The following is a 27625-nucleotide window of genomic DNA, read 5'->3' on the forward strand; positions in this document are numbered from 1 at the left end:
TATATTTTGTTCTTGCAATATTCCAAGTTATTTGTGAATGATTGATATTTGAGCCATAACTTATCCTAGGTAACCTTGTCGATCATTCACATCACGAAATTGAACAAGTTGATCAAAGAACCACTTTGCTTCCAGTCATTTTAGAACTGGCAAGCAGCTACATCAATCATCGTTTCCAGCCAACTTTATGGGAAAATTATCCACTTATACTGATCTTCAGTATTATTTGTGGTCGTGTATCATCTCGCATCTGCCAACATGGTCTCACGTGTCCACTTCCCAAGCCTATCTTTATGACCATGCCTTTCTGCAAGGTCCTGTTATTCTTAGTTAAGCAATAATTTCTCTTATGAAAGATAGTGGGTGTATTAATATTCTTTCTTTTTATTTCCAGACCCAAAAATGAGTACATATATTCCATTTTTTGTTGTCTGATTTTGCTCTTGTCCTCTGCAATAAGTCCACCATCTCAGACATAGAAACAGAAACAGTGTTATCCTGGGAACAACCTTGAGGGTACAGCCTGCAGAGATCAACGTGCCTAAAGATTAAGAAGATGTACACGTTCTCTGCTCATGTTGCTTTTCTTGCTTGACAACCCATTGCCAGACTGTCAATTACTGGGACCAGAAATCATTGAAGGTAAGACTTTTAAGATGTTAAAAAGCCAAAAAGAAAAAAAACTGTTTAGTTCCTGAACACAGAGTGAAGTTTTGATGTCTCAAATGTTGTAGGATTTGAGAGTGAACTCAGTGAAGAGGGTTTTAGTTATAAAATTATTGGAATGAGTGCAAGAGCCATGTGAAGTTTGGCTACACAGGGATGGGAACCCAATCCTCTTCCACAATGATTCAGATTTTTTTTCCCTATATATTTTTCTTCCACTTTTACTCCTCCTGTCATTAAAAGCTGTTTCTACAAATTAGAATACAACACAAGTACACAACCCATCAAATTGATCAGCCCCAACCAGTTTCCAATTTTAGGATTCCTGATTCCAGCACAGCTCAACTTGAGGTATTTCCTAGTCTGGTCATGCATTATACTCTAGCATATTGTCAATCATATACATCTACTCTATCCAACCTGATTCTTTTTGTAGTAATTCACGTTTGAACTTTTCTTATACTTCTCCAACTGTCCTTGTACTACGTCAGTTTATACCCCAACAGTTTATAAAGCATGCAAGTTTAGATTGAAATATTTTCTTTCAATTCTGTTCTACGCTACCATAAGAAGGATTCTTCCCTAAGCAGAGCTTCCATCAATAATTATAACAGACGCTACCATAAGAAGGATTCTTCCCTAAGCAGAGCTTCCATCAATAATTATAACAGACAGTATGGTTTCCTAGTTCTGACATAATCAGCAAACAACCTAGACATTGTCTTAGTCTCAGTTCTGACATAATCATTGATGTCTACCTCCTCAACTCCTTTTAATCCTATCCTTAAACACTGTGAGGTGCTCATGATTAAGTGAATGAACAAAATTGAAATGACGAAATACACCCCCAGACAACTCATCATTCACTGTATCACAGTTCAATGTCATTCCAATTACAAACACTACCCTACAACATATAAGGGCAAGCCTGGGTTAATACTTTGGATAACAACATATATTAATCATGATAGCTAAAAATGTTAGTTCTGAAGTACACATTAACAAGTTTCAGAAACACATGCAGAGTCTTATTATTACTAATCATTAATTGACATTAACATATGTGTATATATATGAATTCAACAGAGAGTGAGGGTGATGGAGCAATTTACAAGAGACCCTCGTGGCTCGCTCGAAGTGTTCAACCCTTCTTCCTCCAACTCCACCACCGAGAAAACAGTCAACTCGCCGTTGCGTTCCAATTCCTCGTGGAAGACATGGATGGAACCAATCGCCGGCGACTCCATTCCTTCCGATGAAATCACCAACACCTCCTGGATGGCCCTCAAGGATCCCATTCCAAGGTCGCCGCCGAAACTCGCAGCCGTCCTCGGCGATCCTGTGCCGGCGGAGGGAGAATCCGACGCGGCGGCTCAGAGAGCTGCGGAGTGGGGTTTGGTGCTGAAAAAGGATACGGAGACCGGAAAGACGCAGGGAGTGGTGGTTCGGAACTCCGGCGGTTCTGAGCCGAGCGCGAAGGTCGCCGGCTGTTCGAGGAGGGACTCGAACAACTCCGTGAGGAGCTCCGGCGAATTCTCCGACGAAGGCGGCATGGAATCCCGGGGAATACCTAGGGTTTCGGAGGACTTGAGGGACGCTTTATCGGCGTTTCAACAAACTTTCGTCGTTTCGGATGCTACCAAACCCGATTACCCGATTATGTATGCCAGTGCCGGGTTCTTTAAGATGACGGGTTATACATCCAAGGAGGTCATAGGGAGGAACTGGTACACTAATATTTTAATTTATTTTATTATAGGATTAATATTTATCATATTGCAGGAGATAAATTTTATCTATAAATATATAAAAGTGTATTAGACACATGTGAAGAGATGAGAAATAAAGAAAAAATATGAATTTCACCCACTTTTATGTGTACTTAGGAAATAAATTTATCTCTTATAACATGAGAAACAATAAACTTTTTCAATATTCATTTAATTTAATTAAGGGTAAAATATTTCTCCAATCACCCAATATAACTTATATACAGTGACCCTTAAAATTATGTCGTTTTGAATTAATGAATGATATTTTCATAATTTTAGGGAATTAATGAGGGGGGTTTGGGTAGAATTCGTATCATAAAAAAATAAACAAAATTACGGAAACACCCTTCATTAATTCAAAACAACATGGTTTTGGGGTCAGTGTAGATAAGTTTTATAATCTATTATATCAAATCTTAAACGTTGATTTCTGTCAATCTAGCGGTTATAATTTATTGGGTCATACTTATTAATTAATTAGTAATTCTCTATAAATTATAAATGTTAGAATGACGAAAATCAATGGTTAAAATTTGATGATAATAGATTGTAAATTTTTTAGGTTGTAAGGATATTTTAACTGTAACGCAAGGTCTTTTAACTGTAATAACTGTATAGAAAACGGTAATAACGGATTATGATTATGAGTCGGGTCGGGTACAGTCGGTTTTTACAGGGAGCGGATACGGGTCCTGATGACGTGGCAAAGATAAGGGAAGCGCTGCAAACAGGGATTACTTACTGTGGAAGGTTACTGAATTACAAGAAGGATGGGACACCCTTTTGGAACCTTCTCACTATTGCACCCATTAAGGACGACGATGGCAAAGTACTCAAATTTATCGGGTATGTATGTTAACCATAGTTTTTCTTTTTTAATAGTTTCTCTTTGGTGCTACATTAATAATTGAATCTAGCATAGTTCATTTTTGGTGTTATTGTTGTCCTTGTTTTGATTTGATAGTGTGGTTGGGACTTGGGACCTTATATTGTAATGACATGGAATTGACTCTTTGTTGATTTGGTCATTGTATTAAACAAGTGTCGTATGCAAATTCTAAGATAAGAAGGGGGATGAGTGGGATTAACTTCATTTTCAACCTCCATTATGATTATGACTGCTCTGTAATTTCGTTTTCTTTGGATTTAGAAACTGCCAAATAGCGCTCTGTTATTATGTCCATTATTTCCATTCAAAATTGATTCTCTTACTATTTAAATGTTGGGTTATTATTATTAATTATATTCAAAAGTTGATGTGACACAAAAAAACACATAGTCAATAATAATAGTTAAAATCAAGAGATAAGTTCCTATTATTTTACTACACTTGAAATGTGATGATGAATATAATTATCCCAAACATCTATGTATCTTTTCTTTTATGGGTGGGCACTTGGCTAGAGTGACCATTTTATTTTATTTTATTTTTTCATTTTACCCTTATTCCTAATCTTTATATTAATTTTCCTTTTTTTTTTCGGTAAACAATTTTCCTTTTTTCTTAAATTATATATCAGTATACCCTTATTTAATCAAAATCTAACTAACATTTAATCGAATAAACAATTTGTTAATGGTTATAGTTTGGTCAAAATTTAACCAAAGAGGATCAAATTGATATATAATTTGAAAAGAAAAGTATATTGATATATAAGTTAGAAAAAGAAATAAAATGATAAAAAAAAATCAGAATATGAATGAAATGGTCAATCAGCCCAGAAATTTTCATTTCTTATTTTTTTTACACTCGAAAGGCTATAAATTTTTTTAAGAACATAAGGAGGAAAATTGTCTTTCATGCCAAATATGATATGGGAAGTAGAAAAAGAAATATTAACTGGACTTGGAATAACTATAAGGATCCCATTGTCGAGCCTATGAGGTTGTTGATAATATATGTTTTTTCTTAAATAAATATTTTTGTTAAATGGACCTCTTTATATCTCTGTCACAGTTATTCAGGCCACATTATTCATATATTGGTGTTGGAGGGACGATATTTTTACTATCAAAATTTTGTACTACTAACTTACTATCTATCTAATTATCATTGAATCAAAGAGAAAATGCTAAAAAGTTTTTGAAAAAAGAGAAGATATTGATTCAATAGTAATTAGATAGATAGTGAATTGGTAGTAGAAAATTTTGGTAGTAAGAATATTCCTCCTCTTGCTATTGATTGCTTTAGGTTGACAAACAAATAATTAAAAAAGGCATTGGTTGCACGCGGGTCTTAATTGATGTAATGGAACGGAACAGTAGGAAACACAATATATTTATGATTATTTCTTTGTATGGAAATGTGGCAGAATGCAAGTGGAGGTTAGCAAGCATACGGAGGGGTCCAAGGAAAAGATGATACGTCCCAATGGATTGCCCGAATCCTTGATTCGATATGATGGTATGTATTCGACGTGTCTTTCACTAATTTTACATTATTTTTAAATCATTAAATTAGAAAAATAATCAACAAATTTGTAGTTAAGATCACATGCAAATAAGAGATTAATTAATTAGTTAATACTATAATATATGTATACCTTAGGTGAAGTGTTACCCCTGCGTTATTATTTTGTTACATCAAGGAAAACATTTGACTTTAGCGGGTGTACTCTTTGCATGGAGTCAATAGAACTATGACAACGCTAATGAATCCACGTATATTAAGGGTACATTACTTTGGACAGGTACGGAACCTTGCAACATCTGCGATATTTTACCTGGATGATGTTTCTTGTTTTTCTTTGTTTCTTTGATTTATTAGGTTTTTTTTGTGTGTGTGTGTTTTGTGCCCTTCATGTATTTAAAAAAAATCGAAAATGAAGTAGTAATAAATTAATAGTAATATATTTATAATTTATACCTACAAAAGTTTCAAAATTATATATATACATATAAAATACTACACCCTGCTAAGGCATAAGAAAAACTGTACCACTGGAAAAGTATTTAAGGGATCTTTTCTAATTAATTAGGGCCTTATGAAACACGACGAGAGAAAGAAAATAAGACAGGAATATATCATTAAGAATATTGAACCTTCTACATATATAAGATTTTGAAAGCAAATATTCAAGTGAGTTAAGATCATTTTACAAACATTTTACATTTCTAAATATAAGTCAAACTACAACCATACTTTCAATTTTTTTTTACAATAATTAATATCAAACTATTTTTTTAATAATTTAATAAATGTTATAAATCACCTAGGTACGCCTAATTTAGACATTAATAACGTAAATATATATATTAGCGTTTTGCATGTTTCATATTTGCTATTATGAGTAAGACCTATATGACCATAGGTTTATAATACCAATAAAAAAAATTTAAATCCTAATATATAAGGTCAAGTTTGGACAAGACTTATTGAACATAACCAACGTTGTACGTTAGTTATAATTAGAATCTGATGTTAGACTGCATGATTCCGTTGTCGTAAACATGATATATAGTAAATCGAGATCAATTCAATTGGTATACACCCAAATGATGTAGAAGATTCCAACCATGCTAATGCTATGCACAAGTTGCAAGTTGAAAGAAATTATGGTTACATTCTTAACCAAACTAAAAAGCTTACATATAATTAATTAATTAATTAAATTGCGCAGCTCGTCAGAAAGAGAAGGCAAACACTTCAGTATCTGAGTTGGTACAAGCCGTGAGGCGTCCACGGGCATTGAGTGAATCAGCAAACCGTCCCTTGATCAAAAAATCAGCATGTGATGATGATGATGATTCTGAAGACAAAGCAAAAAATTCATCAAGGAGAAAATCTGAGAGTGTTGCTTCATTTAGACGTAAATCACATGCAGGTGACAGAAATTCAATGCAGCCAATCATTGAGCTTTCTGAAAAGAAACACAAAAATTCTCGTCGCCGTTCTTTCATGGGGTATAGTTTTCTTTCTTTCATTTTTTTTTTTAAAAAAATTTATTTCTTGAGATGTTAGATACAATATATATATATATATATATATATATATAAAAGTTATATTTTTAAACTTTTTTGTTTACAGACTATACTATGTTTGATTAGTGGAAAATGTTATATTCATAAACTTTTTTTCTTACAAACTATCTAAGTATGATTAATCAGACTTCAATCAAGAGTTTATGACTGATCAGACATAGTATAGTTTGTAAACAAAAAGTTTGTAAATATAATATTCCCTTTATATTATATATATAGTGATAGATAAAATCGTGTGTTTTATTCAATAACTTAAATTTTTTTGGGAGAGTTGATAGCTGACATGACATAATCTCTAGATGTTTTTCTTTGTAATTGAATCTGTATTTGATGTAATCCTATTAATTTCATAAATTTTGCCTTTTTAAATTCTGTGCTTCAGGTTCATCAGGAAAATTCAGTCCAGTAACGAAGGCTGCAATGATGAACAAGCTGTTGAGGATAGCTCTGAGACTAGTGATGATGATGAGAGGCCTGATAGTTTTGATAAAAAGATACTGAAGAGGGAAAAAAGAAAGGGTCTTGATCTTGCTACCACTCTTGAACGTATCGAGAAGAACTTTGTCATTACTGATCCAAGGCTACCTGACAACCCCATTGTAAGATTTTTTATATCATTTATGTTGCACCAAAAATAATGCATTTCTGTACGTAAGAGGGTAATGTTTGTATTTGTTTTTACAGATCTTTGCATCTGATAGCTTCTTAGAGCTTACAGAGTATAGTCGTGAAGAAATCTTGGGAAGAAATTGCAGGTAAACTTTAATTTAATGGATTTAATGTATCTCAGATAGTTTTATTTTTTACATATATAAAATTATACGGGGCCAATGTTTTTTTTTTCTTCACCCTTCTCTTCATATGGGCTCCACATGCTTTTATATGTATGTAGAAGATAATTTTATTTTCTACAATACGAGAAATATCAAATCCTAAATTAATATATCATTACTACGAAAATGAATATCAAAACAATTTGGTTCATATATACCAACTGAAAATGAAATTACATAGAATCATGTAAATTGGTGCTTCTATGCACCTTTACCTGAATTGTCGCACAAAGAATATATATAAAACAAAATAGAAACTAAACTCTAAAATTACTGCACAACAAGTTTATACTAGTGCCAGATGAAAGCTAGTAATAAGAATTTAAATTCCTTTCTCAAAACTTGAAAAGATTGAAATACCTTGAAATGATCTAGAAGGTGTTCAATTCGTATAATGCCAAAATTCAGTGGTATTTATTTATATGCTATTTGGTGATATAGGTTTCTGCAAGGACCTGAAACTGATCCAGCAACAGTGCGAAAAATTAGAGAGGCTATTGACAACCAAACAGAAGTTACTGTGCAGCTCATTAATTATACAAAGAGTGGTAAGCTTATTTAACATTCAATAGGGTACCCAGGTTAATAAGCTAATTTATTTTAGATTGGAATTTTGTAAGTATTATGTGAATAATTCGTATAGCAATATTAAGTTTAAATGATTAAAAAGTTTTCAGGATATTCAGTGCCACACTATTTTTTCCTTAGAGAAAGTTATATTTATAAATTTTTTATTTACAAACTACATTATGTCTGATCGGTAATATACTCGAGTAGAGTCTTACTGGTTAGACATACTGTAATTTGTAAATTTGTAAAAAAAAATTTTGTCAATATAACCCAACTTTTTTCTTTTATTAGAAAGTGCGGACATGGCATAAGATAAGGGATACCATATAACACGGACACGGATATGTGCCAAATTTTAAAAATTATATAAAATAACACGACTATAGTACAAACTACAAAATATAAAATTAGGGGTTTACATTTGTTATTTAACATGACACAACAAACTTTTCTACACACACAACATTTTGTAAGGCCCACACTTTTTGAAGAAAAAAGAAAAAAAAAATTACGGCACGCAAAACAAATCTCTATAACATTACAGAATCATTTTTCCTACAACATAACTCTTATAAAACCCATAAAATTAACACAAAAGAGAGAATCAATATCTTGGAAGTTACTATTGTAGACATAGTAAAATGCTATAACTTATGTAATTATTATGGTATAACCATTTGCATTGGTATAAAAGTTCAAAAATCATAAGATTTGCCTAAACTCATACGACTACTATTTTGAAGTATTCGTGCTTCCTTGTTAAAAAGAAACAAAAATGCTGTTATATCCAAAAATTTTCACAAAAAACCTGTATGAGTACTAGTAGATAAAAAACAGTTCATGATATTTTCACATATATTCCTATTTTCAAATCCTGAATCCTTCTCTTAGTCTGCAAAGGAAAATGTTGCACTTGCTATTGAAGATTTCTTTGCTCAATCCAGGTAAAAAGTTCTGGAACCTGTTTCATTTGCAACCTATGCGTGATCAGAAGGTAAAGTTTATGATAGTCCTCTGAAGGTGTTGTATATTTAATATCTTGGCATATGACTTTTGTTCATGGTGGTTAATTATATTTCCTTTACCAAAACTTTGAAAAGAAACAAAGGTTAACTTGTTTCTCTTTTCCTTCTTTAATTGTTTAACAGGGAGAAGTACAATATTTTATTGGAGTTCAACTGGATGGTAGTCAACATGTGGAGCCTCTTCACAACCGCATTGCAGAAAATACTGCAAAGGAGGGAGAAAAATTGGTCTGGTTTCTATTCAAGTGCTTCATTTAGGAAAAACATTTCCGCCAAAAAAATTTATCTGCCACACACTATGTAGGGAGTATATAGTGTAACTTTTGAAATGAACTCTATTTTTATTTAGATTTCAAAAGTTACACTATGTATTCCCCGGAGTACATAGTGTATAGCAGACAACTTTTCTGTAGTAAATGCTGAAAAGTTAAACCCTTATCTTACATTGAAATCGCGCTTTTTCTTGAGTTTCAAACTATTTTGCCTCTATTATGACCAAACAGAAAGTTTTGGATATAAAATTTGTTGGTATTATCTGTAACAGTTGGAAACTTTGATCAATTTATTATGCTTTGTATTTTTCAAGTTGTAACAAGTTTATTTGACATCCATCCTCAGGTAAAAGAGACTGCAGAAAATATTGATGATGCAGTGAGAGAACTTCCAGATGCCAATTCGGTAATGTCTCCTGATTATCTTTATCGTCTGAAAAGCATTTGAATTCAATTTGTTACATGACCTTTTGGCTACCTTCAGAAACCTGAAGATCTATGGATAAATCATTCAAAACTGGTTCAGCCCAAACCTCATAGGAGAGAGGACGCTGCTTGGAAAGCCATTCAGAAGGTATTACTTTTATATTTGAAACTATGTCATATGTTCCTGTATTTCTTGTTATTGTTAGTAACTAATTAAAGATTCAGGAATTATTAGTACGAAGTATGGCCATAAACTACTAACACTGACATATGTGGTAAAAATTTCATCATGTGTCATTTGACATTTGGGCTGGCTTCAATTTTGTCTTTGTTAATTATCAAGATACAAGAGGTATTCATTGTAATCTTTGTGTCAACTACACGAAGAGATTTCATTTATATATATTAAACCAAATAAGAAATATAAAGACATATACACAATGTGGGACTTCTATGACACTATTTACAACAACACTCCCCCTCAAGCTGGAGCATATAGATCGTATGCACCAAGCTTGTTACATATCTGATCTATCCTAGGTCCTCTCAAAGACTTAGTGAATACATCAGCTAATTGATCATTTGAGTTGACAAAACGAGTGACTATATCTCCCGAGAGAATCTTTTCTCTAAGGAAATGACAATCTATCTCAATGTGCTTAGTCCTTTCATGAAACACCGGATTTGAAGCAATATGCAAAGCAGCTTGATTATCACAAATGAGAGATGTTGGGCCAGTGTTTCCAAACTTGAGTTCCTTCAGTAGTTGTTTTAACCAGATGAGTTCACAGGTAGCTGTGGCCATAAAGCGATATTCTGCTTCAGCACTTGATCTAGCAACTACACTTTGTTTCTTACTTCTCCAGGAAATCAAGTTATCTCCAACGAATACACAATACCCAGAGGTGGATCTTCTATCAATGGGAGAACCTGCCCAATCAGCATCTGAGTATCCCACAACTCTGGTATGACCTTTGTTTTCATAGAGAAGACCTTTGCCAGGAGCAGTCTTGATGTACTTGAGGATACGGATTACTGCATTCCAGTGATCTTCACAAGGAGAATTCAAGAACTGACTTACTACACTGACTGCAAAGGAAATGTCTGGTCGAGTAACTGTGAGATAGTTCAGTTTCCCAACCAATCTTCTATACCTTTCTGGATCTGAAAATAGCTTCCCCTGATTTGGCAAAAGCTTGACATTTGGATCCATAGGAGTATCAACGGGCTTAGCTTTCAACAGAGTTGTCTCCTCAAGAATATCCATAGCATATTTTCTCTGTGACAGTACAATGCCATCTTTGGATTGGGCCACTTTTATCCCTAAGAAATATTAGAGTCTTCCAAGGTCCTTTGTTTGAAAATGATGGCAAAGATGTTGTTTTATCTGAGTTATGCCATGATTATCATTACCTGTAATGACAATATCATCAACATATACCACCAAATAAATAGAACCTGAATCAGAGTGTCTATAAAAGACTGAGTGATCAGCATCACTCCGAGTCATGCCAAATTGCTGTACAACAGTGCTAAACCTTCCAAACCAAGCCCGGGGAGACTGCTTGAGACTATACAAGGATTTGCGGAGACGAAAAATTAGGTTAGAGCCCCCCTGAGTAACAAACCCAGGAGGTTGCTCCATATAAACTTCTTTCCGCAAATCAACATGGAGGAAAGCATTCTTTATGTCCAGCTGATACATAGGCCAGTGATGAATGGCTGGCATAGTAATAAAGAGACGATCAGAAGTCATTTTCGCCACAGGAGAAAACGTGTCTCCATAGTCGAGGCCAAATACCTGAGTATAACCTTTAGCCACCAATCGGGCCTTGAGACGGTCCACCTGACCATCAGCACCAACTTTGACCGTGTATATCCATCGATAGCCAACAACAGACTACCCAGAGGGAAGGGGAACCAGATCCTAGTTACCACTGCTCTGAAGTGCACACATCTCATCAATAATGGCCTGTCGCCATCCAGAATGTGATAGCGCCTCACCTGTAGTCTTAGGAACAGATACAGAAGAAAAAGAAGAGAGGCAAGCAAAATGGGTTGGTGAAAGACGATGATAACTCAGATTTATTAAATACCTGGGAGGGGGACGAGAATCACGAATACCTTTCTGGAGTGCAATGGGTAGATCAATGTCAGATGGAAGGATCGGAGCTGCCGGAGGAGATGATGACGGAAGTGAGTCCACAGGAGCCTCAGTAACAATAGGGGCAGGGTCCTGGGGAACAGGTGGACGTTGCCGACGACGAAAAACCTGGAGGGGGGGAACAAGGGCGGGGACATCTAAAGAAGGAGGTGGTGAAAGGATATATTGAACTGAAACAAGGGGTAAAGGTAGCTAAGTAGCAACAGAGTCACTGGGAAAGGAGGAGGAGTCAAAGAATGGGATAGACTCAAAGAAAATAACATCCGCCAAGACAAAGTAACGACGAAGACTGGGAGAGTAACAACGATAACCCTTTTGTGAGCGAGGGTAACCCAGGAAAATACATTTATGTGACTTAGCAGATAACTTGTCAAGGCCAGGACTGAGATTATGGACAAACAAGTAGAACCAAAGACGTGAGGAGTGAGTGGGTACAAAGGTTGATGGGGAAACAACACAGAATGTGGTACCTGGTTATTAAGTACGGAGGAAGGCATGTGATTAATGAGATAACAAGCTGTGAGGACAGCATCACCCCAATATTGGAAGGGGATATGACCATGTAAAAAAAGTGTCCGAGTAGTTTCAATGAGGTGACGGTTCTTGTGTTCAGCAACCCCATTTTGTTGAGGGGTGTGTGAACATGATGTCTGGTGAAGGATGTCGTGAGATGCAAAGAAGGTTTGAAACTGATGAGACAAATATTCACGAGCATTATCACTTCGAAAAAGGTGAATCGAAACACCAAATTGAGTAAGGATTTCATTAAAGAACTTGTTAAAGATGGAAAACAATTCAGACCGATTTTTCATTAAAAATAACCAAGTACATCGAGAATAATCATCAATAAAAGTTACAAAATATCTGTACCCCATAGTGGAAACGGTACGACTAGGACCCCAAATATCTGAATGAACTAAAGCAAAAGGAGACAAAGACCGACGACTGACACGATCGGGAAACGAACTACGAGTGTGCTTCCCTAACTGACATGACTCACAAGACAAACTAGATAAATTTAAAAAACGTGGGACCATCTTCTGGAGCTTAGCAAGACTCGGATGACCCAACTGAGCGTGGATAGTAAGCGGAGAATCCACAACAGTGCACACTGGGATAGAAGTCGAAAGCTGATAAAGGCCGTTGGACTCAGATCCGACGCCAAGTGTCCTCCTCGAGCTCCGATCCTGCAAAATGACAGACTCTTTAGTGAAGGAAATAATACAGTCAAGGGATTGAGTCAAGCGACTTATGGAAATAAGGTTGAAAGGAGAATTAGGAACATAAAGCACATTGTTAATGGGAATAGAAGGAAAAAGGAGAACAGTGCCAATCCCTTGGGACTGAACCAGTGACCCATTAGCCATAGTGATACTGGGCAGGGGACCAGACGTACAGAGAGAGGTGAATAAAGACTTATTACCAGAAATATGGTCAGATGCACCAGAATCGAGAATCCATGGACCAAGAGAGGGCGAGTGAGAAATACCAGCAAAGGAATTACCCGTGTGTGCACCAAAGGCAGTGGTACCAGGAGGACGCTTCTCTTCATACCATTGCAAGAAGTCAGTGAGAACAGACGGAGGTGGCTGTGGTCCAGCAATCAAAGCAGAGTCTGAGGCAGGAGCAACACTCTGAGCAAAATTAGCAAAGCGAGGAGGGCGACCGTGAAGATCCCAGAAACGATCAATAGTATGGCCCGACTTGTTGCAATGAGTGCAATGAAAGCGTCCCTTAGAGGGTTTTCGTCCACGTACATAACCCTTGGAAACAAGTGCAAAAGGGTCAATGGAAGAGGGAGCAGATATTACAGGCTCCAAAGTAGACTTAGGTGGAATTCGAAGTAACGTAGACCAAACAGAGTCCAGGGATGGAACAGTAGTAGAGCCCAAGATCTGATCCCGGTTGACAGATTAATCCGGGGGCAAGCCATAAAGAGCCATAAGCATGAAGAATGTGCTGTGTTGCTCAAGTTCCTTAGCAGGGTCTGCAGCAAGCGGCAAAAGTTCATTGAAATCAAGAAGGAGACCCTAAACTTTTCCCAAATAAGCAGACATAGAGACATCAAAGTGTTGAACAACAATAACGGTTATCAAATTTTGACAAACCCCGTAAAGTCGTTGAGTGTCATTGGTATAAAGGGACTTGGCCTGACGCCAAACAGACTCACAAGTGACGTGAGCACAGAAGATCTGCTTCAATGACGGGTGGATGGTAGACTTGATGATGCTACATAACTGAGCATCAACCTTTTTCCATCAAGGGCGTTCATCTACCGAGACAGACTTAGCCTTAGTAATGAGATGGTCAGCATAATCCTGCCCATCAAACCAAAGTCGGGGATCAGAAGCCCAAGAATCATAATTGGAGCCATCCAACTTGTCGACGTGCAGCGGAACATTAACATAATTAGTAAAAACAGGCGTGTCATTCTTTTGAGAACCCTTGGATGCATCATGGGGTGACAAATCAGCCATAAGTCACCTGAAACAAAGATGAACAGTAATGGAAAGCAAAGAGACACGCGTGAATAGTAACCAGCAAGGGAAAAGACGTTGTGGGAAGCCGTAAAGAAGTCAAAACCACAAAGTGAGGACAGATCCAGGTGCGCAAGGAGAAGACGAGGAGAACCGTGGTGGTCCGATGGCAAACCAGAGCCGCACGCGCCTCTACGCGCCACTGCAAGAAGACGGGCTGCAGCTGCTGTCTCACGCGCGTGAGAGCGCGTGGCTGAGAATCTCTAGGTGGGTCCTGGACAAAGAGGGCCGCCTCTTTGTGGCGAGCAGAACGGTGGGTGTTTCGCCGGAAAACTCGCAGGAAAAGTCGTCGGAGACGGCGGTCAACGGTGGCGGACGGCAGTCAACGGTGGTTCCTGACAGCGACAGTGATCAAACAGGTCCTTAGACGATATATGGAAGCCGGAAACTGACAGATATGACTGTTTCCGGAAAAAATATATATATTTTACTCAGCGGACAGTGGTCTACCGAAAAAACGCGGATTAGGATTCCTCTTGTTAAGCTCTGATACCATGTTAATTATCAAGATACAAGAGGTATTCATTGTAATCCTTGTGTCAACTACACGAAGGAGATTTCATTTATATATATTAAACCAAATAAGAAATATAAAGACATATACACAATGTGGGACTTCTATGACACTATTTACAACAACATTCTTTATTTTTCTCTAGTTTCTTTAGATTTTTTTTGGAAGTGTTCATTTTTTTAATCATGTATTCTATTGAAGATTATTGAATTGGTAAACATGACATCAAAGATCCTTCTTTGTTCCTTATGGTTGTTATATCTTGGATTTTCTTCCTTGTCACTTTTTGAATATACCATTTATGTTTTGCCAATTGATTATGTGACCATGGTTTTGCAGATCCTAGACAGTGGAGAACAGATAGGTTTGAAGCATTTTAAGCCAATTAAACCTTTGGGATCAGGAGATACTGGCAGGTTTTTTCACCTGCTTCTCTTTTCCACTACCCTTCAAATGTGCTTGAAAATGTGGCATGAGGGTTAAATTATTTGGCAGCTGAAATGAATTATAACCATACAACTGTGATGTTTTGGAAACTTATAACTAACATGGTACCTGAGAAACAAAACCTGAAACAATGCATTCATTGTATGTTCAATCCCTTTCAACTTGGTGGATTTCATTTGCATTGTTGAGATATATAAAACCATTAATGTAACCTCATCCAACAGCTTAAGCTTTTGGGTTGAATTGGTTCTTTACATGGTATCAGAGCCTCTGTGTACCTGGTTCGATCCTCACCGCCCCCACTTTCTTTTTAGTGGAATTTCTTTCTTCGCATAGGTAGGTGGGCCTGTGCATTGTTCACCCTTCAAACCCAGTGGACTCTCGTGTGAGGGGGCGTGTTGAGATATATAAAATCATTAATGTAGCCTCACCCAACAGCTGAAGCTTTTGGGTTGAATTGGTTCTTTACATGCATCAACGACTTATGAACTTACATGTATTTTTTAATGATTTCATTGCTCCAATCATTACCAATTACCAGATAAGTCAAACCGTCTAAGTTTCTTAGTTAATGGGTGTTTATTAACTAGTAAGTCTTTAACATTTCTTCAATGGAATTTCAGCATATATAAGAGACTTCTTGATGAATTAGTCCGTAGTTTAGCTGAAAACTCAATAGAGCTAAAATCCTATAACCTTAATTAGAATTTCTTCATTGATTTGGGTGATATGAAGTTTTTCTCTGTTAATTACTTTTTCCTATAAAGCTTCTGTGGCGATGATGTTACTATACAACTCGTTTACTGGCTTTCAGCGTTCATCTGGTGGAGCTATGTGGAACTGGTCAACATTTTGCCATGAAGGCTATGGAGAAGGGTGTTATGCTCAATCGTAACAAGGTACTGAATATGATCATTTGGCATGCCTATATTTTTCATTTTACTGTTAATTTTTTATTTCTACTTGTCCACCTTCTACGATCTAGAGTTTTAGAAATGTTCCCATGGAAGTTGCTCTGTACTGAATTGGCTTCATTTTCTTTGCCTTTTGGTAATACATTTTAAATTTTATCACTTAATGAGTCAATTTTATCTTACTGGTTCTCTTTTAACTATTAACTACAGGTGCATAGAGCTTGCACAGAGAGAGAAATCCTTGACATATTGGACCACCCTTTTCTTCCTGCATTATATGCTTCCTTTCAGGTTTGAAACTTCCATATTACTTCAAAGTAAGATAGTTATTAATTATTAGTGACTAGAGAAACTTGTAGGAACATTAGGATCTTTAAATTACTTGATCACTACCCCCTGCGACCCTGTGGTTATAAAGTGCAAATATGTTACAAGCTCTTTTAACATACATCCTTGCTTTTATGGAGGATGATTTCATACATCATATTCTCAGTCTTGACCAACATTGATACCTTTAATTCCTATTTCATTTAATTCAAGTTTACAAGCTATTAAATGATGCTTACTTTACTAATTCACTCATTATAAAATGAATTTGTCAATTCTTTGAAACTTGATATATTCGCAGACCAAAACACATGTTTGTTTGATAACTGATTACTGTCCTGGTGGAGAACTATTCCTGCTTCTTGAACAACAGCCATCAAAGGTCCTTAAGGAAGATGCAGTGAGGTATATTATACTACTACGCAAAGTATGCATGCACATATATGATATATCACAAGTTTATTGTTTGAAGACAGTCAAAATTGGTAGCGGGGAAGGGGGAGTTTTGAAAACAATAACAACTTTCCTTTTATTGTAAGGGTAATATGCTTTTCATTCAAAACACAAAAAAGTGTGTACATAAGACAATTTTGTCTCATGCAACATGAGAAACATATTTCCTTTATTGTAAATGCTAAATTATAGTCTTGTATGCTCACTACAGAAACTCTCAAGCTTTCAACGTCAATCATAATGAATTGAGTCCTTCAATATGTATTCATATTTTATGAGTCCTTTTTATTCAAATCAGACTTTTTCCAATCATGTTGCCACCAAACCTTTCCTCATTAATTTTATCTAGGTCATTATTGGTCTCCCACTTCTGCACCAAGGCAGAGTTTTGTCTCTCTGTTTAAATGCTCACACCATTTCAGCTATATCCCTTGCTTTTATTGAGTTGACAATTATCTGTACCTTTGATATCTATTCTTTCATTGTTTCATGTTGTTGAGATATATAAAACCATTAATGTAGCCTCACCCAAGAGCTTAAGCTGTTGGGTTGAATTGGTTCTTTACATGGTATCAGAGTTTCATGTTCCGGGTTCGATCCTCACCGTCCCCCACTTTCTTTCAAGTGGAATTTCTTTGTTCGCATAGGTAGGTTGGTCTGTGCATTGTCCACCCTTCAAGTCCAGTGGGCTCTCGTGTGAGGGGGCGTGTTGAGATATATAAAACCGTTAATGTAGTCTCACCCAACAGCTTAAGCTTTTGGGCTGAATTAGTTCTTTACACATGTATTCCCACTTCTACACCTTATGCATATAAAAGACATAATAGATGTTCTTTCTAATGGACTTAAATTGTTATAAACTTTTTCATTTAATATTTGTTGTACTGCGACTTTATTAAATAGTTGTCAATACCCACTATTAAAGCAGATGATCCTTCTTCAACAATGTCAGCTACTTGTGTTTCTCTACTTTCCTTTTACTGACATAGATTGGTTGATATAATAGATTTTATGCGGCTGATGTAGTTGTTGCATTGGAGTACCTTCATTGTCAAGGTAGGCTCTTTTCATCACCCATATGACATGATGTTAATAATTGTTATTATAATTATTATTTGAGTAATGGTGATAGTTATTGTTTTTACCTTCTCTTTTTAACTCATGAACTTCCTTTCAACTTTATTAAATGATCCTTTCTTATCACAAAATTCTGTCGTAGCAAGAAATCTTGCCGCTTAAAATTTTATTTACGTATTCCAAGACACACTCAAAACAGCATCTAAATAATGATATTGTTTGGTGAGAATTCACAGGGATAATATATCGGGATTTGAAGCCAGAAAATGTGTTACTCCAGAACAATGGACATGTGTCTCTAACAGATTTTGATTTGTCATGCTTAACATCTTGCAAACCACAGGTACCTTAGGGACAAGATCTTCAGATAATGAAGTTTTACTTTAGAAGCTATACTTTTTAACTCGGATTACTGAAACAATTTTATACATGTCTGATTGCACTCTTTACAGCTTCTAGTTCCAGTTACAAATGAAAAGAAGAAACAACAGAAAGGAAACCAGGCTCCAATATTTATGGCTGAACCTATGAGAGCATCAAATTCTTTTGTTGGCACAGAAGAGTACATAGCTCCGGTTTGTTGATTCTGGACATATTATAATTGAGCAGAAAATTATTTCTGGATGTTAGAGATATATAAAACCATTAATGTAGCCTCACCCATTATCTTAAGTTTTTGGATTGAATTGGTTCTTTACATGGTATCAGAGCCTCCGTATCACAGATTAGATACTCACGGCCCCCGTTCTAATAATTAAATATTATGGTATCAAAACCTCCATGTCACAGGTTTGATACTCACGGCCCCCATTCTAATAATTAAATATTGTGAGTTTCTTAGCACAGGTAGATTAGGATTCTCGTATGAGGGAGCGTGTTAGAGATATATAAAACTATTAATGTAACCTCACTATTAACTTAAATTTTTGGATTGAATTAGTTCTTTACACTGGACACCAAATTCTTATGAAAGCACTAATGATATAGTTCACTAGAAAGTATAATAAGTTCTGTAGTACAGTCTTCATACTTGATATAGGAGTTAAGGAGAATGAGGGGACTTGCAGTTTGTTTGTCCGATCATTCTTGATAAACATGCCAATTAGACACGTATAATTCTTGTTCCAATGTAGAGAGTAGAGACCTTTTTTTACGCACTTCTCACAATTTGTTGTAATTGACAGTTCAATGCTTGTGCAGGAAATTATAACGGGTTCCGGCCATACTAGTGCTGTGGATTGGTGGGCTCTTGGTAATTTTTAATTCTTACAATAAATAAAGGCCATTAGGCAACTAAATGAATGTTAAAAAAACTCGACAATTTGAAAACATAAAAGGAGAAACAGAATACATTTCAAATTTATTCTGTATAGTGGATATATCTATGTTTATTCAGCATATGGTATTCTCTTATAAGTTGAGCTTAATTCTATTCATTCTTCTTAAACCTTTGTCTTTGTCAACTTTTTTTTAACTGAGGCCACGCCCTTTTTTTTATTCTCAATTAAGTGGATTTCATGATGTGAAGAGAATAAATTGAAATCTTTTGACCAAAAGACTTTTGAAATGATAAAGATAAAGATAAACATTCATCTCTCATCCTAATTGCATCTTTCTCACTGTAAGGAATGTAATTGATTGGCCGCATCCTAAACTGTTGGTGTCTTTCACGTACAAAAGAAAACAGTCAGATTAGTACGGACACACTTGAGACATATTTTCACAGCATGCATTGCTTTTTACAGGAATTCTTCTATATGAAATGTTTTATGGGTATACACCATTCAGGGGAAAGAATAGGCAAAGAACATTTTCAAATATTCTCCACAAGGATCTGAAATTTCCCAAAAGTAAACAGGTGAGTGAGACTGTTCTACTGCACAACTTTATGTTCACACAAGTCTGCTTAAATTCTTTCAGGGGGAAGCTGTATTCTTGAAATTCAACATAATCAACAAGTTAAAGAAATTGAAATAAGAGTCATGACTGTCAAATTGCATTTATAGTTGCCAAACTTTGGACAATAATATTACACAGCCTATGGCCAGCTTTTGAAGCATGCATGTTTCTTTTGCAATTAAATACTAAAGTTCTATTCTTGCCTCTTTGTTTTAAACTTTCTTCCACCATTTTTATGCTCCTAGTCATTTCAATTTATTTATTATAAGAATTTTTTTATAAATTGTTAGAAATTTGAGGGTGTTACAAAAAGCTTAGCAGATTCATTATCATTTGATTTTAGGGCGCACAATGCGAGAATGCAAATAATCTGACATCGGATAATCATGTATTCATGTGCAAGGGATACTCACCAATAGATATATACCAAATATGCTTTTAGACTTTGCTGCAGAATAATAATATACCAATAGGCTTATAATAGCTGGAACTCTGAAAATTGGAATTTTCACATGAAATACTTAAAAAACCTCATCTGATCAGACTATAGTCTGGAGTTATATGCTTCATGCTGAATGATAAAACCTCAAAAAGTTTGAATCCACATGTGTGCAAAGGAATTAGATGATAATCTTGTGTGTCATGATGATGCAGGTAAGTCTCAGTGCAAAGCAGTTAATGTACCGGTTGTTGGACAGAGACCCCAAAAGCAGATTGGGTTCACAGGGAGGAGCAAATGACATTAAGCATCACCCCTTCTTCCGGGGTGTCAACTGGGCCCTAGTTCGTTGCATGGTAACATAAGAAAACTTTAGTGGCACTAGCTTCCATATTGCTACACCATGTTTACTTTCATCCTCTATTTCATATTGTCATTACCTGTTTGATTAGTAAAACATTCTGTGTCTTACCAGAAACCTCCAGAGCTTGATGTTCCTCTCTCCAACACAACTGAAGAAGATAAGGAAGCCAAATTCGTAGATCCTGGCCTAGAGGAGATAAATGTCTTCTGAAAGGTCTCTTTATCACTATCTCTCTCCACACACATATATAGGGATAGGATCAACTTGTACCGGTGTAAAAATAATAAATCTTACATCAAACGTTGGTTTTCGTGTATCTAACGGTTATAATTTATTGTAAATTAATAATTAATTAATGATTGTGACCCGATAAATCAGAACCGTTAGATTTATGAAAATCAACGGTTAATATTTGGTGTAAGACTTATTATTCTTATATCCGTATAAGTTGGTCCTACCCCATATATATATATATATATATATATATATATATATAGGGGCAGGATATTTTTACACCGGTGTAAGAGTTAGAAGTCTTACACTTAATCTTGACTATTGATCCACTTGTATCCAATGACTCATATTACTAAAAAATTAGAGCTCTTAGATATAAATGAGATTAACGGACAAGGTTGAGAGCGTAACTTACACTGATATAAAATGATCCTAACCCATATATATATATATATATATATATATAGATACATACATATATATATATATATGGATTAATTTTCTCATTTTAGATGACATAACTTTCTTATGTTACATTCACAATACATGAGTGGAGTCAACAAAAAAGTGAAAAGACAAAAAAATCAAGATGGGATCTACTTTTTAATTTTGAGTGTAACATGAGAAAAATGTAAAATGAGAAATATATATATATATATATATATATATATATATATATATATATATATATATATGTGTGAGACAGGATCAACTTACACCAATGTAAAAGCAATGACTCTTACACTCAATCTTTTATATATATATATATATATATATATATATATATATAGGGAGAAATATTTCTCCGGCAACTTGAGATAAGTTTATCGCCGACCACCCCAAAACTACGTCGTTTTGTTTATTTATTTCCTTATATTAATTGATTCACCTTTGAATGGTTATGATTTTTCTTTTCTCTCTCTTTCTTTATCACAATTGATCTATCTTTGTACGATTATGATTTAGCAGCCGGAGATAACTTTATCTCCGGCAGCTTGAGAAATGATAAGCCCATATATATATATATATATATATATATATATATATATATATATATATATATATATATATATAAGATATGGTGGTAAATGATAAATGATAACCGTTGATTGGCGAAAATCGACGTTGTTAAGATATAGTAGTAAGAGGTTGTAAAAAAAAAGGTTGTAAGTATAACTTTGTTATATATATATATATATATATACCATTTTAGTGACTAACTAAATTATTATCTACTGATATGTAGGTTAAAGTTGGGTTCTTGAGCAATTAATGGAATTTTAATCTGTTGCTTTAGTAGTGGACAAGGCCTGAAGCTATCCCAGTTAAGCAATCCAAGTTTGATTTTGATCATGGTCATTGTAATTTATGAATAATGGTGTGATGTTTCTAATTTGCCAAGTGATGGTGTAAATCTTTTTACAATAATTTATTCAGTGTTTTCCCCTTGTCCCTTTCGTTCTTTCTTTCTTCAGTGCCTGGTTTGCAGGAATGCCATTTGGACATCCACGCTTCATTATTTCCACCAAACACCAACAAATACCAAATCATTTATTGGCCGGCCTAAACTTATTTTCAACCACTTCTAATTTGTGAATAAGTAACAACACTCCTTTAATCATGACATGACACCTTATACTTATGGAGATGCACAACAATTTTTTAAAGTTCCCACAGGGTTGGATTGGGACCCTCGTACAGTACAGTTTGCAAGCAGTTGGCAATGACCTCCAAAGTACCAACCACACAGAACTTTAGTACGAATCCACATAAAAAGTAAACTGAACTCATTTTTTATTAGTTATAACTTATAATAACAAGGACGTAATTATATCATCGCTTATCCTTCCTTGTACATCTCGAAAAAGAACAATAAAAAAATAGTATATTAAGTTGCCAACTTTAACCGCAAATTTTCACTAATTATTCAAACAAACATTTAAATGAACTAAATTCCTACCCACGTAACATGAAGTGAAAAAAGCCCAATTGAAATCGCATTACAGTTTTAGATAAAACTAAGTATATATGTTTACCCAAAAAAATAAAAAAAGTATATACTTAAGAACCCCTCCTTATTATTGTTGAAGGATGTGATCATCTCATTGACATCATGTGAGATAATTTCAGTTGTTCAGATATGAGATAGAGACGAGATATTCTATTTATCTTTTTTTTTATGTCTGTCTTACTTATCATTCTTCAATATTGTTATATTAGAATCTTAAGAAGAAAGAAAAGTAATAAAGATTAATTGAGATTATAATAATATGGAGCACAAATCAAAATAGTAAATGAGGAAAATATATAAAGGGAAAAATATTTATCCTTTTTAAATGACGTATAATTGTGTCATTTTAAGTGAGAAAAAATACAACCTAATATTTTTTATTTAAAATTTAAATTTAAAAAAATCACATACTTTCTCTTCCATAATTTTTATTGCTTGTGTCTTTTTCTTATTTAAAATGACGTAATTATGTATTCCTTAAAAGGACAAATATTAAACCCATATGTCTGAAATCTTCTTAGTAATCTTATCATGTTAAATGATAAGAATTCATTCATTCTTTTTAATATTTTTTTTTTAAGGAATCCATTCTTACTTCTGACTTCATACATTAGTAAAGATATAAGGTTGAAGAAATAAATATAAGAATTCAACAAAAGCAACATCAGAAGAAATTAATTAATTTTTGTTGATAAAGGCTAATATTCCGGACACTGACGATTGCATAATTAGTGAAAGTGGTAATGTGTAATCAAATGTATGGTTACTATCCACTACGGCTAGCCTAGTGGTGTGGGTGTGTGTAATAGGGTGTGTGTGAGTGTGTGGTTGTGTGTTTTATTCTTTGTAACCTATAAAAAAAAAAAATGTATGGTTACTGAAAAAGCTAACGTAAAATGTTCCGGCCAGCAAAAGGGTACATGAATGATTAAATTAACATTCAAATGAGAGGAATCCAGAGACTCTCCATAGGCATGAAAGTGTATAATTGAGAATGACTTATAAGAATTAATAATTACTATATATATACACTAACAAGATATATTTACTTTTGATGCATTTACTTTTCAGTAGCTCAGAATAAAAAGACTTCATAATTAAGTGTATTTGACTTAGAATAATAAGTGACTTCTTGAAAAAGTTTCTTATAAAATGTATGAATAAAAATAAAGCACACTAAAAAATTTTGTGTGAATACATGAGAACCGTCGTTCATCTTGAAAGTCGCTCTGCATTACATAAAGCATGAACCCTTTTTTAATACTAAAAAAAAAGCATGAACGTTTATGTGAGTAACATTACATTATTCAAATGGGAAGAGCAGATGCCAGTAGATAATCTTAATCTCCGTCATTTTGTAACAGAGAAACAATTGTTTTTTATTTGGTTTCCCTTATTATTATTACAGACTACACCCTCTCTTGGATTCTCTCAGCTACTACTCTCTCTCTCTCTCTCTCTCTCTCTATATATCTTTCTCTCTTTCTCTATCTAATGTTGAAGAAGGTACTAATCTGTGACTGTGAGTGAGTGAAATTCTGGGAAAATTTCCATTTCCAACTCCGATTTCTTCAACTTTGTGTAGCAGCTAACACTACCACTGCCACTGCTACTGGGTTTCTTCCAATTCGATGGGTAGAGAGAATGCACTGAAATCCAGAGAGGTATCTGCGATGATAAAGCAGGGTTTCATTGCAGACCCAACATTAACAACCTTCTCTTTCTCACCTTCTAGAACCTTCTCTTCTCCTCCTTTCTCTCCCTCCTCAACTCGCCCGAGTCAGACTCATTCCCATACTCACACCCAGACCCAGACCCAGACCCAGACCCTCTTCGATATGATGTCGGAGGAGCACACTCGCGAGTCGAAATTCTCCGACGACAAGCGCCGGAAAATGCAAGATCGGGTATTGAAGCTTCTCGATGAAGAGCCGTTTCGCGGTGGCGGCGGTGATGTGAAACTCACGGTGGTTTCGAGGGATGGATTCAAGGTTTCAATGGATGTGCACAAGAGAGTTCTCGCCGACAAGAGCAGGTTCTTCGCGGAGAAGCTTCGTTGTGAGAGTGGGCTATCGCACTCGGTGGAGATCAGTGACTGTGACGACGTTGAAGTGTACGTTGAAGCTGTCGTTTTGATGCACAGTGAAGATCTCAAGAGAAGGTTGAGATTAATGGGTGAAGGGGTTTCTAAAGTTTTGAGCTTGCTCAAGGTATGTTCCAATATACACATTTTTAGTTTGTTGAATTTCTATGTTGCATTAAATTTATAGTTAGTTGAATGATTTTGACTTTGAACATGAGAGATTTGGACTTTTATTTAGAGTAATACTAATAATAAGCAACTTTGTCTTCTACACAATTCATGTCTTTTGTGGTTAATTATGTTACGGAGTGAGGGATTAACTTTATCTAATCATGTAGTTTTTGGTGATTAATTATTCCACATTCATATCATAAGTTACCACATTAGTGTTTATTTGGTACTTTTGGTGAAGTTATTCACAAATTGGTCCCTAACTGTAATTCTTTACCATAAGCCCTGGCAGGACATGTTAGTGCATACTATCCCCTTGTGCAGCCTGTTTCTTGAAATTGTCTATCGAATCTTATCTATGATCAGCTAGACGAGTAAAATTTGAAATGTTTGAGATTCATATGGCATTAAAATAAAAAAAGTGGACAAAGTAAATGCAAATAAGTGAGTATTATGTTTCTAGATTTAGTGGGTGATACACTGAATATTCAATATTATTAGGAGTATTGAAAAATATATTCCAGCTCAACACACAAGCAACCCAAGAGTGATATTTCACTAAGCTATCATTGTTGTTCAGAGCTTTTTATTTTCCTTAACCACACAATGGATCTGACCCTTCGGGGAAGCTTTATAGAACCAGGTTGCCCTTTTTGTTTCCTAGAATGAGACTTCTTATTTGTTTCACATTTTGTTTTGGCTTACCTTCTTTTGTAGGTATCAGCAGCTATCATGTTTGACCTTGGGGTTGAATCATGCCTAGAATATTTGGAAGCTATTCCATGGACTGAGGATGAACAAGAGGAAGTAATATCTCAGCTAGGTCATCTGCAGCTTCATGACTCTGCAACTCAAGTTCTTCATAGAGTATCATCTGATCCATCTACTGCTGCAAGAGCCGATGACATCTTCATGAACCTGCTGAATGGTGTTCTACAAGCAAAAGATGACAAAGCTCGTAGGGAAATGAAAGCTTTGATATCTAGATTGCTTAAAGAGAATGCATCTAATGATAGCAGCAGACTTGATGTTTCTAAAGACACACTTTATCACCTTTGCCATAGGTGCATCAGTTCGCTTGTCCTATGCCTGTCCGAAGCAACCGGCAAGGATGAGAGGCCAGATCGCGGGGTTCTAATGAGTGAAATAACTCGTGAAGCTGACAATATTCAGTGGATTGTTGACATTTTGATTGGCAAAAAGATGGGTGATGAATTTGTGAAAATATGGGCAGAACAGAAAGAACTTGCTACACTTCATTCAAAAGTTCCAACCGTTTACCGCCATGAGATCAGTAGAATCACAGCACAACTATGTATTGGCATTGGAAGGGGACACATACTGGTACCAAAAGAAATTCGATTTTCCTTGTTGTCAACATGGCTAGAAGCTCTATATGAAGATTTTGGATGGATGAGAAGAGCTTCTAGAGCTGTTGATAAGAAATTGGTTGAGGATGGACTAAGCCAAACTATATTGACACTGCCTTTACTACAACAACAGTCTGTGTTGCTCAATTGGTTTGATAGATTTCTTAATAAAGGAGATGATTGTCCTAATATTCAGAAGGCATTTGAGATTTGGTGGAGAAGAGCTTTCATCAGACAGTATTCAGCTGAGTCTGATAATTCCCAGTTGCAAATTACTCTCTGTGATTACCCGAGTTAAAAACTATGAAAGGGACCTCAAAAGAAAAGAAAAATAAATTAAATTCATATTTTGTAAATAAGATGAGACATTTTGCATTTCCCACTTATGCTTTAGCCTGCTGTAGTCAATTTGGATTTCATCTTTGCCCATTTACTTTTTTTGACCTGAACTTAGTTGAGAACCCTGTAACCTAACTCACAGAAAGTTCTCTGTCGAAGACAAACGATTGTAGGGTGGGAGTATTGGAAAAGAATTAGAAAATATGTAAAGGCGTTTCTTGTTCTTGCTTAAGGGTTGAATTTAAAGACTGTAAACTTTGCCGCTGTAATGGAGGAATTAATAAAATGATTTATGTGCTTGTGCTATTCAACAACAAATCTCATGGTGAAAGACAAAAAGCAAGAGGGATATTGCCCCAAATATCAACAACTTCAAAATTAGGGGCTATAATTTGCGTTGATATGATTTCAACATGAATACGAATATTCTCTCAACACGATACGAATAGCTATTTGTATCAAAACCCTTAACATAAACATAACATGAGTTTTACACCAGTTGACACGAATGACCGGTGCTAATTTTATTTTTTTAATTAATATTACTTAAATAATCTCAATTTAATAAACAAAAGTGGGATAAGTATGGATAAATTTATAATTATTTAATTTGAACGGGTCAACACAAACACGAACACGAAACAAACATAGATACCCTTAACATAAACACGACAAGAATACACATACTGATTGAAAAAAATATCAAACAATCTATTCAATTGTATTTTGAAAATTAT

General features: G+C 35.1%; 2 protein-coding genes across 3 annotated transcripts; both read left to right on the plus strand.

Annotated features, from left to right (window-relative positions):
- Positions 1-230: 230 nt before the first annotated feature.
- On the plus strand, positions 231-22358 carry LOC133305601 (phototropin-1-like). Of its 2 annotated transcripts, XM_061505855.1 has the most exons (24): positions 231-642; positions 1753-2393; positions 3102-3284; positions 4751-4842; positions 6059-6341; positions 6802-7018; positions 7104-7174; positions 7694-7800; positions 8767-8816; positions 8971-9075; positions 9466-9525; positions 9604-9693; positions 15100-15176; positions 16022-16106; positions 16332-16412; positions 16750-16853; positions 17908-17957; positions 18215-18321; positions 18431-18553; positions 19179-19230; positions 19724-19836; positions 20532-20672; positions 20792-20893; positions 22161-22358. In XM_061505855.1, the coding sequence occupies exons 2-23, from the start codon at positions 1765-1767 to the stop codon at positions 20888-20890; spliced, it is 2919 nt and encodes a 972-aa protein (XP_061361839.1). In that variant the 5' UTR covers positions 231-642; positions 1753-1764; the 3' UTR covers positions 20891-20893; positions 22161-22358. The 2 variants fall into 2 exon arrangements, with proteins under 2 accessions (XP_061361839.1, XP_061361838.1); XM_061505854.1 differs by lacking the exon at positions 231-642 and having other exon boundaries at positions 1604-2393.
- A 1851-nt stretch (positions 22359-24209) lies between these two features.
- LOC133305603 (BTB/POZ domain-containing protein At5g60050) lies at positions 24210-27147 on the plus strand. The gene is made up of 2 exons (XM_061505856.1): positions 24210-25135; positions 25897-27147. Exons 1-2 carry the CDS (start codon positions 24557-24559, stop codon positions 26845-26847), a joined length of 1530 nt encoding a protein of 509 aa, XP_061361840.1. The 5' UTR covers positions 24210-24556; the 3' UTR covers positions 26848-27147.
- The last annotated feature ends 478 nt before the right edge of the window (positions 27148-27625 follow it).

This window comes from Gastrolobium bilobum, unplaced genomic scaffold (genome assembly GCF_033153095.1).
Source record: "Gastrolobium bilobum isolate Gb01-03AN ecotype WA unplaced genomic scaffold, APGP_CSIRO_Gbil_v1 utg1533, whole genome shotgun sequence".
Lineage (NCBI taxonomy): Eukaryota > Viridiplantae > Streptophyta > Magnoliopsida > Fabales > Fabaceae > Gastrolobium > Gastrolobium bilobum.

Bases quoted from the DNA above. Each gene is read 5' to 3' on its own strand.
- LOC133305601 (XM_061505855.1), top strand. From the start codon at position 1,765: ATGGAGCAATTTACAAGAGACCCTCGTGGCTCGCTCGAAGTGTTCAAC. The intron at 16,107-16,331 runs GTACTGAATATG...TATTAACTACAG, and splicing joins TTATGCTCAATCGTAACAAG to GTGCATAGAGCTTGCACAGA. The intron at 19,231-19,723 runs GTAATTTTTAAT...TGCTTTTTACAG, and splicing joins TGTGGATTGGTGGGCTCTTG to GAATTCTTCTATATGAAATG.
- LOC133305603 (XM_061505856.1), top strand. From the start codon at position 24,557: ATGGGTAGAGAGAATGCACTGAAATCCAGAGAGGTATCTGCGATGATA. The intron at 25,136-25,896 runs GTATGTTCCAAT...CTTCTTTTGTAG, and splicing joins AAGTTTTGAGCTTGCTCAAG to GTATCAGCAGCTATCATGTT.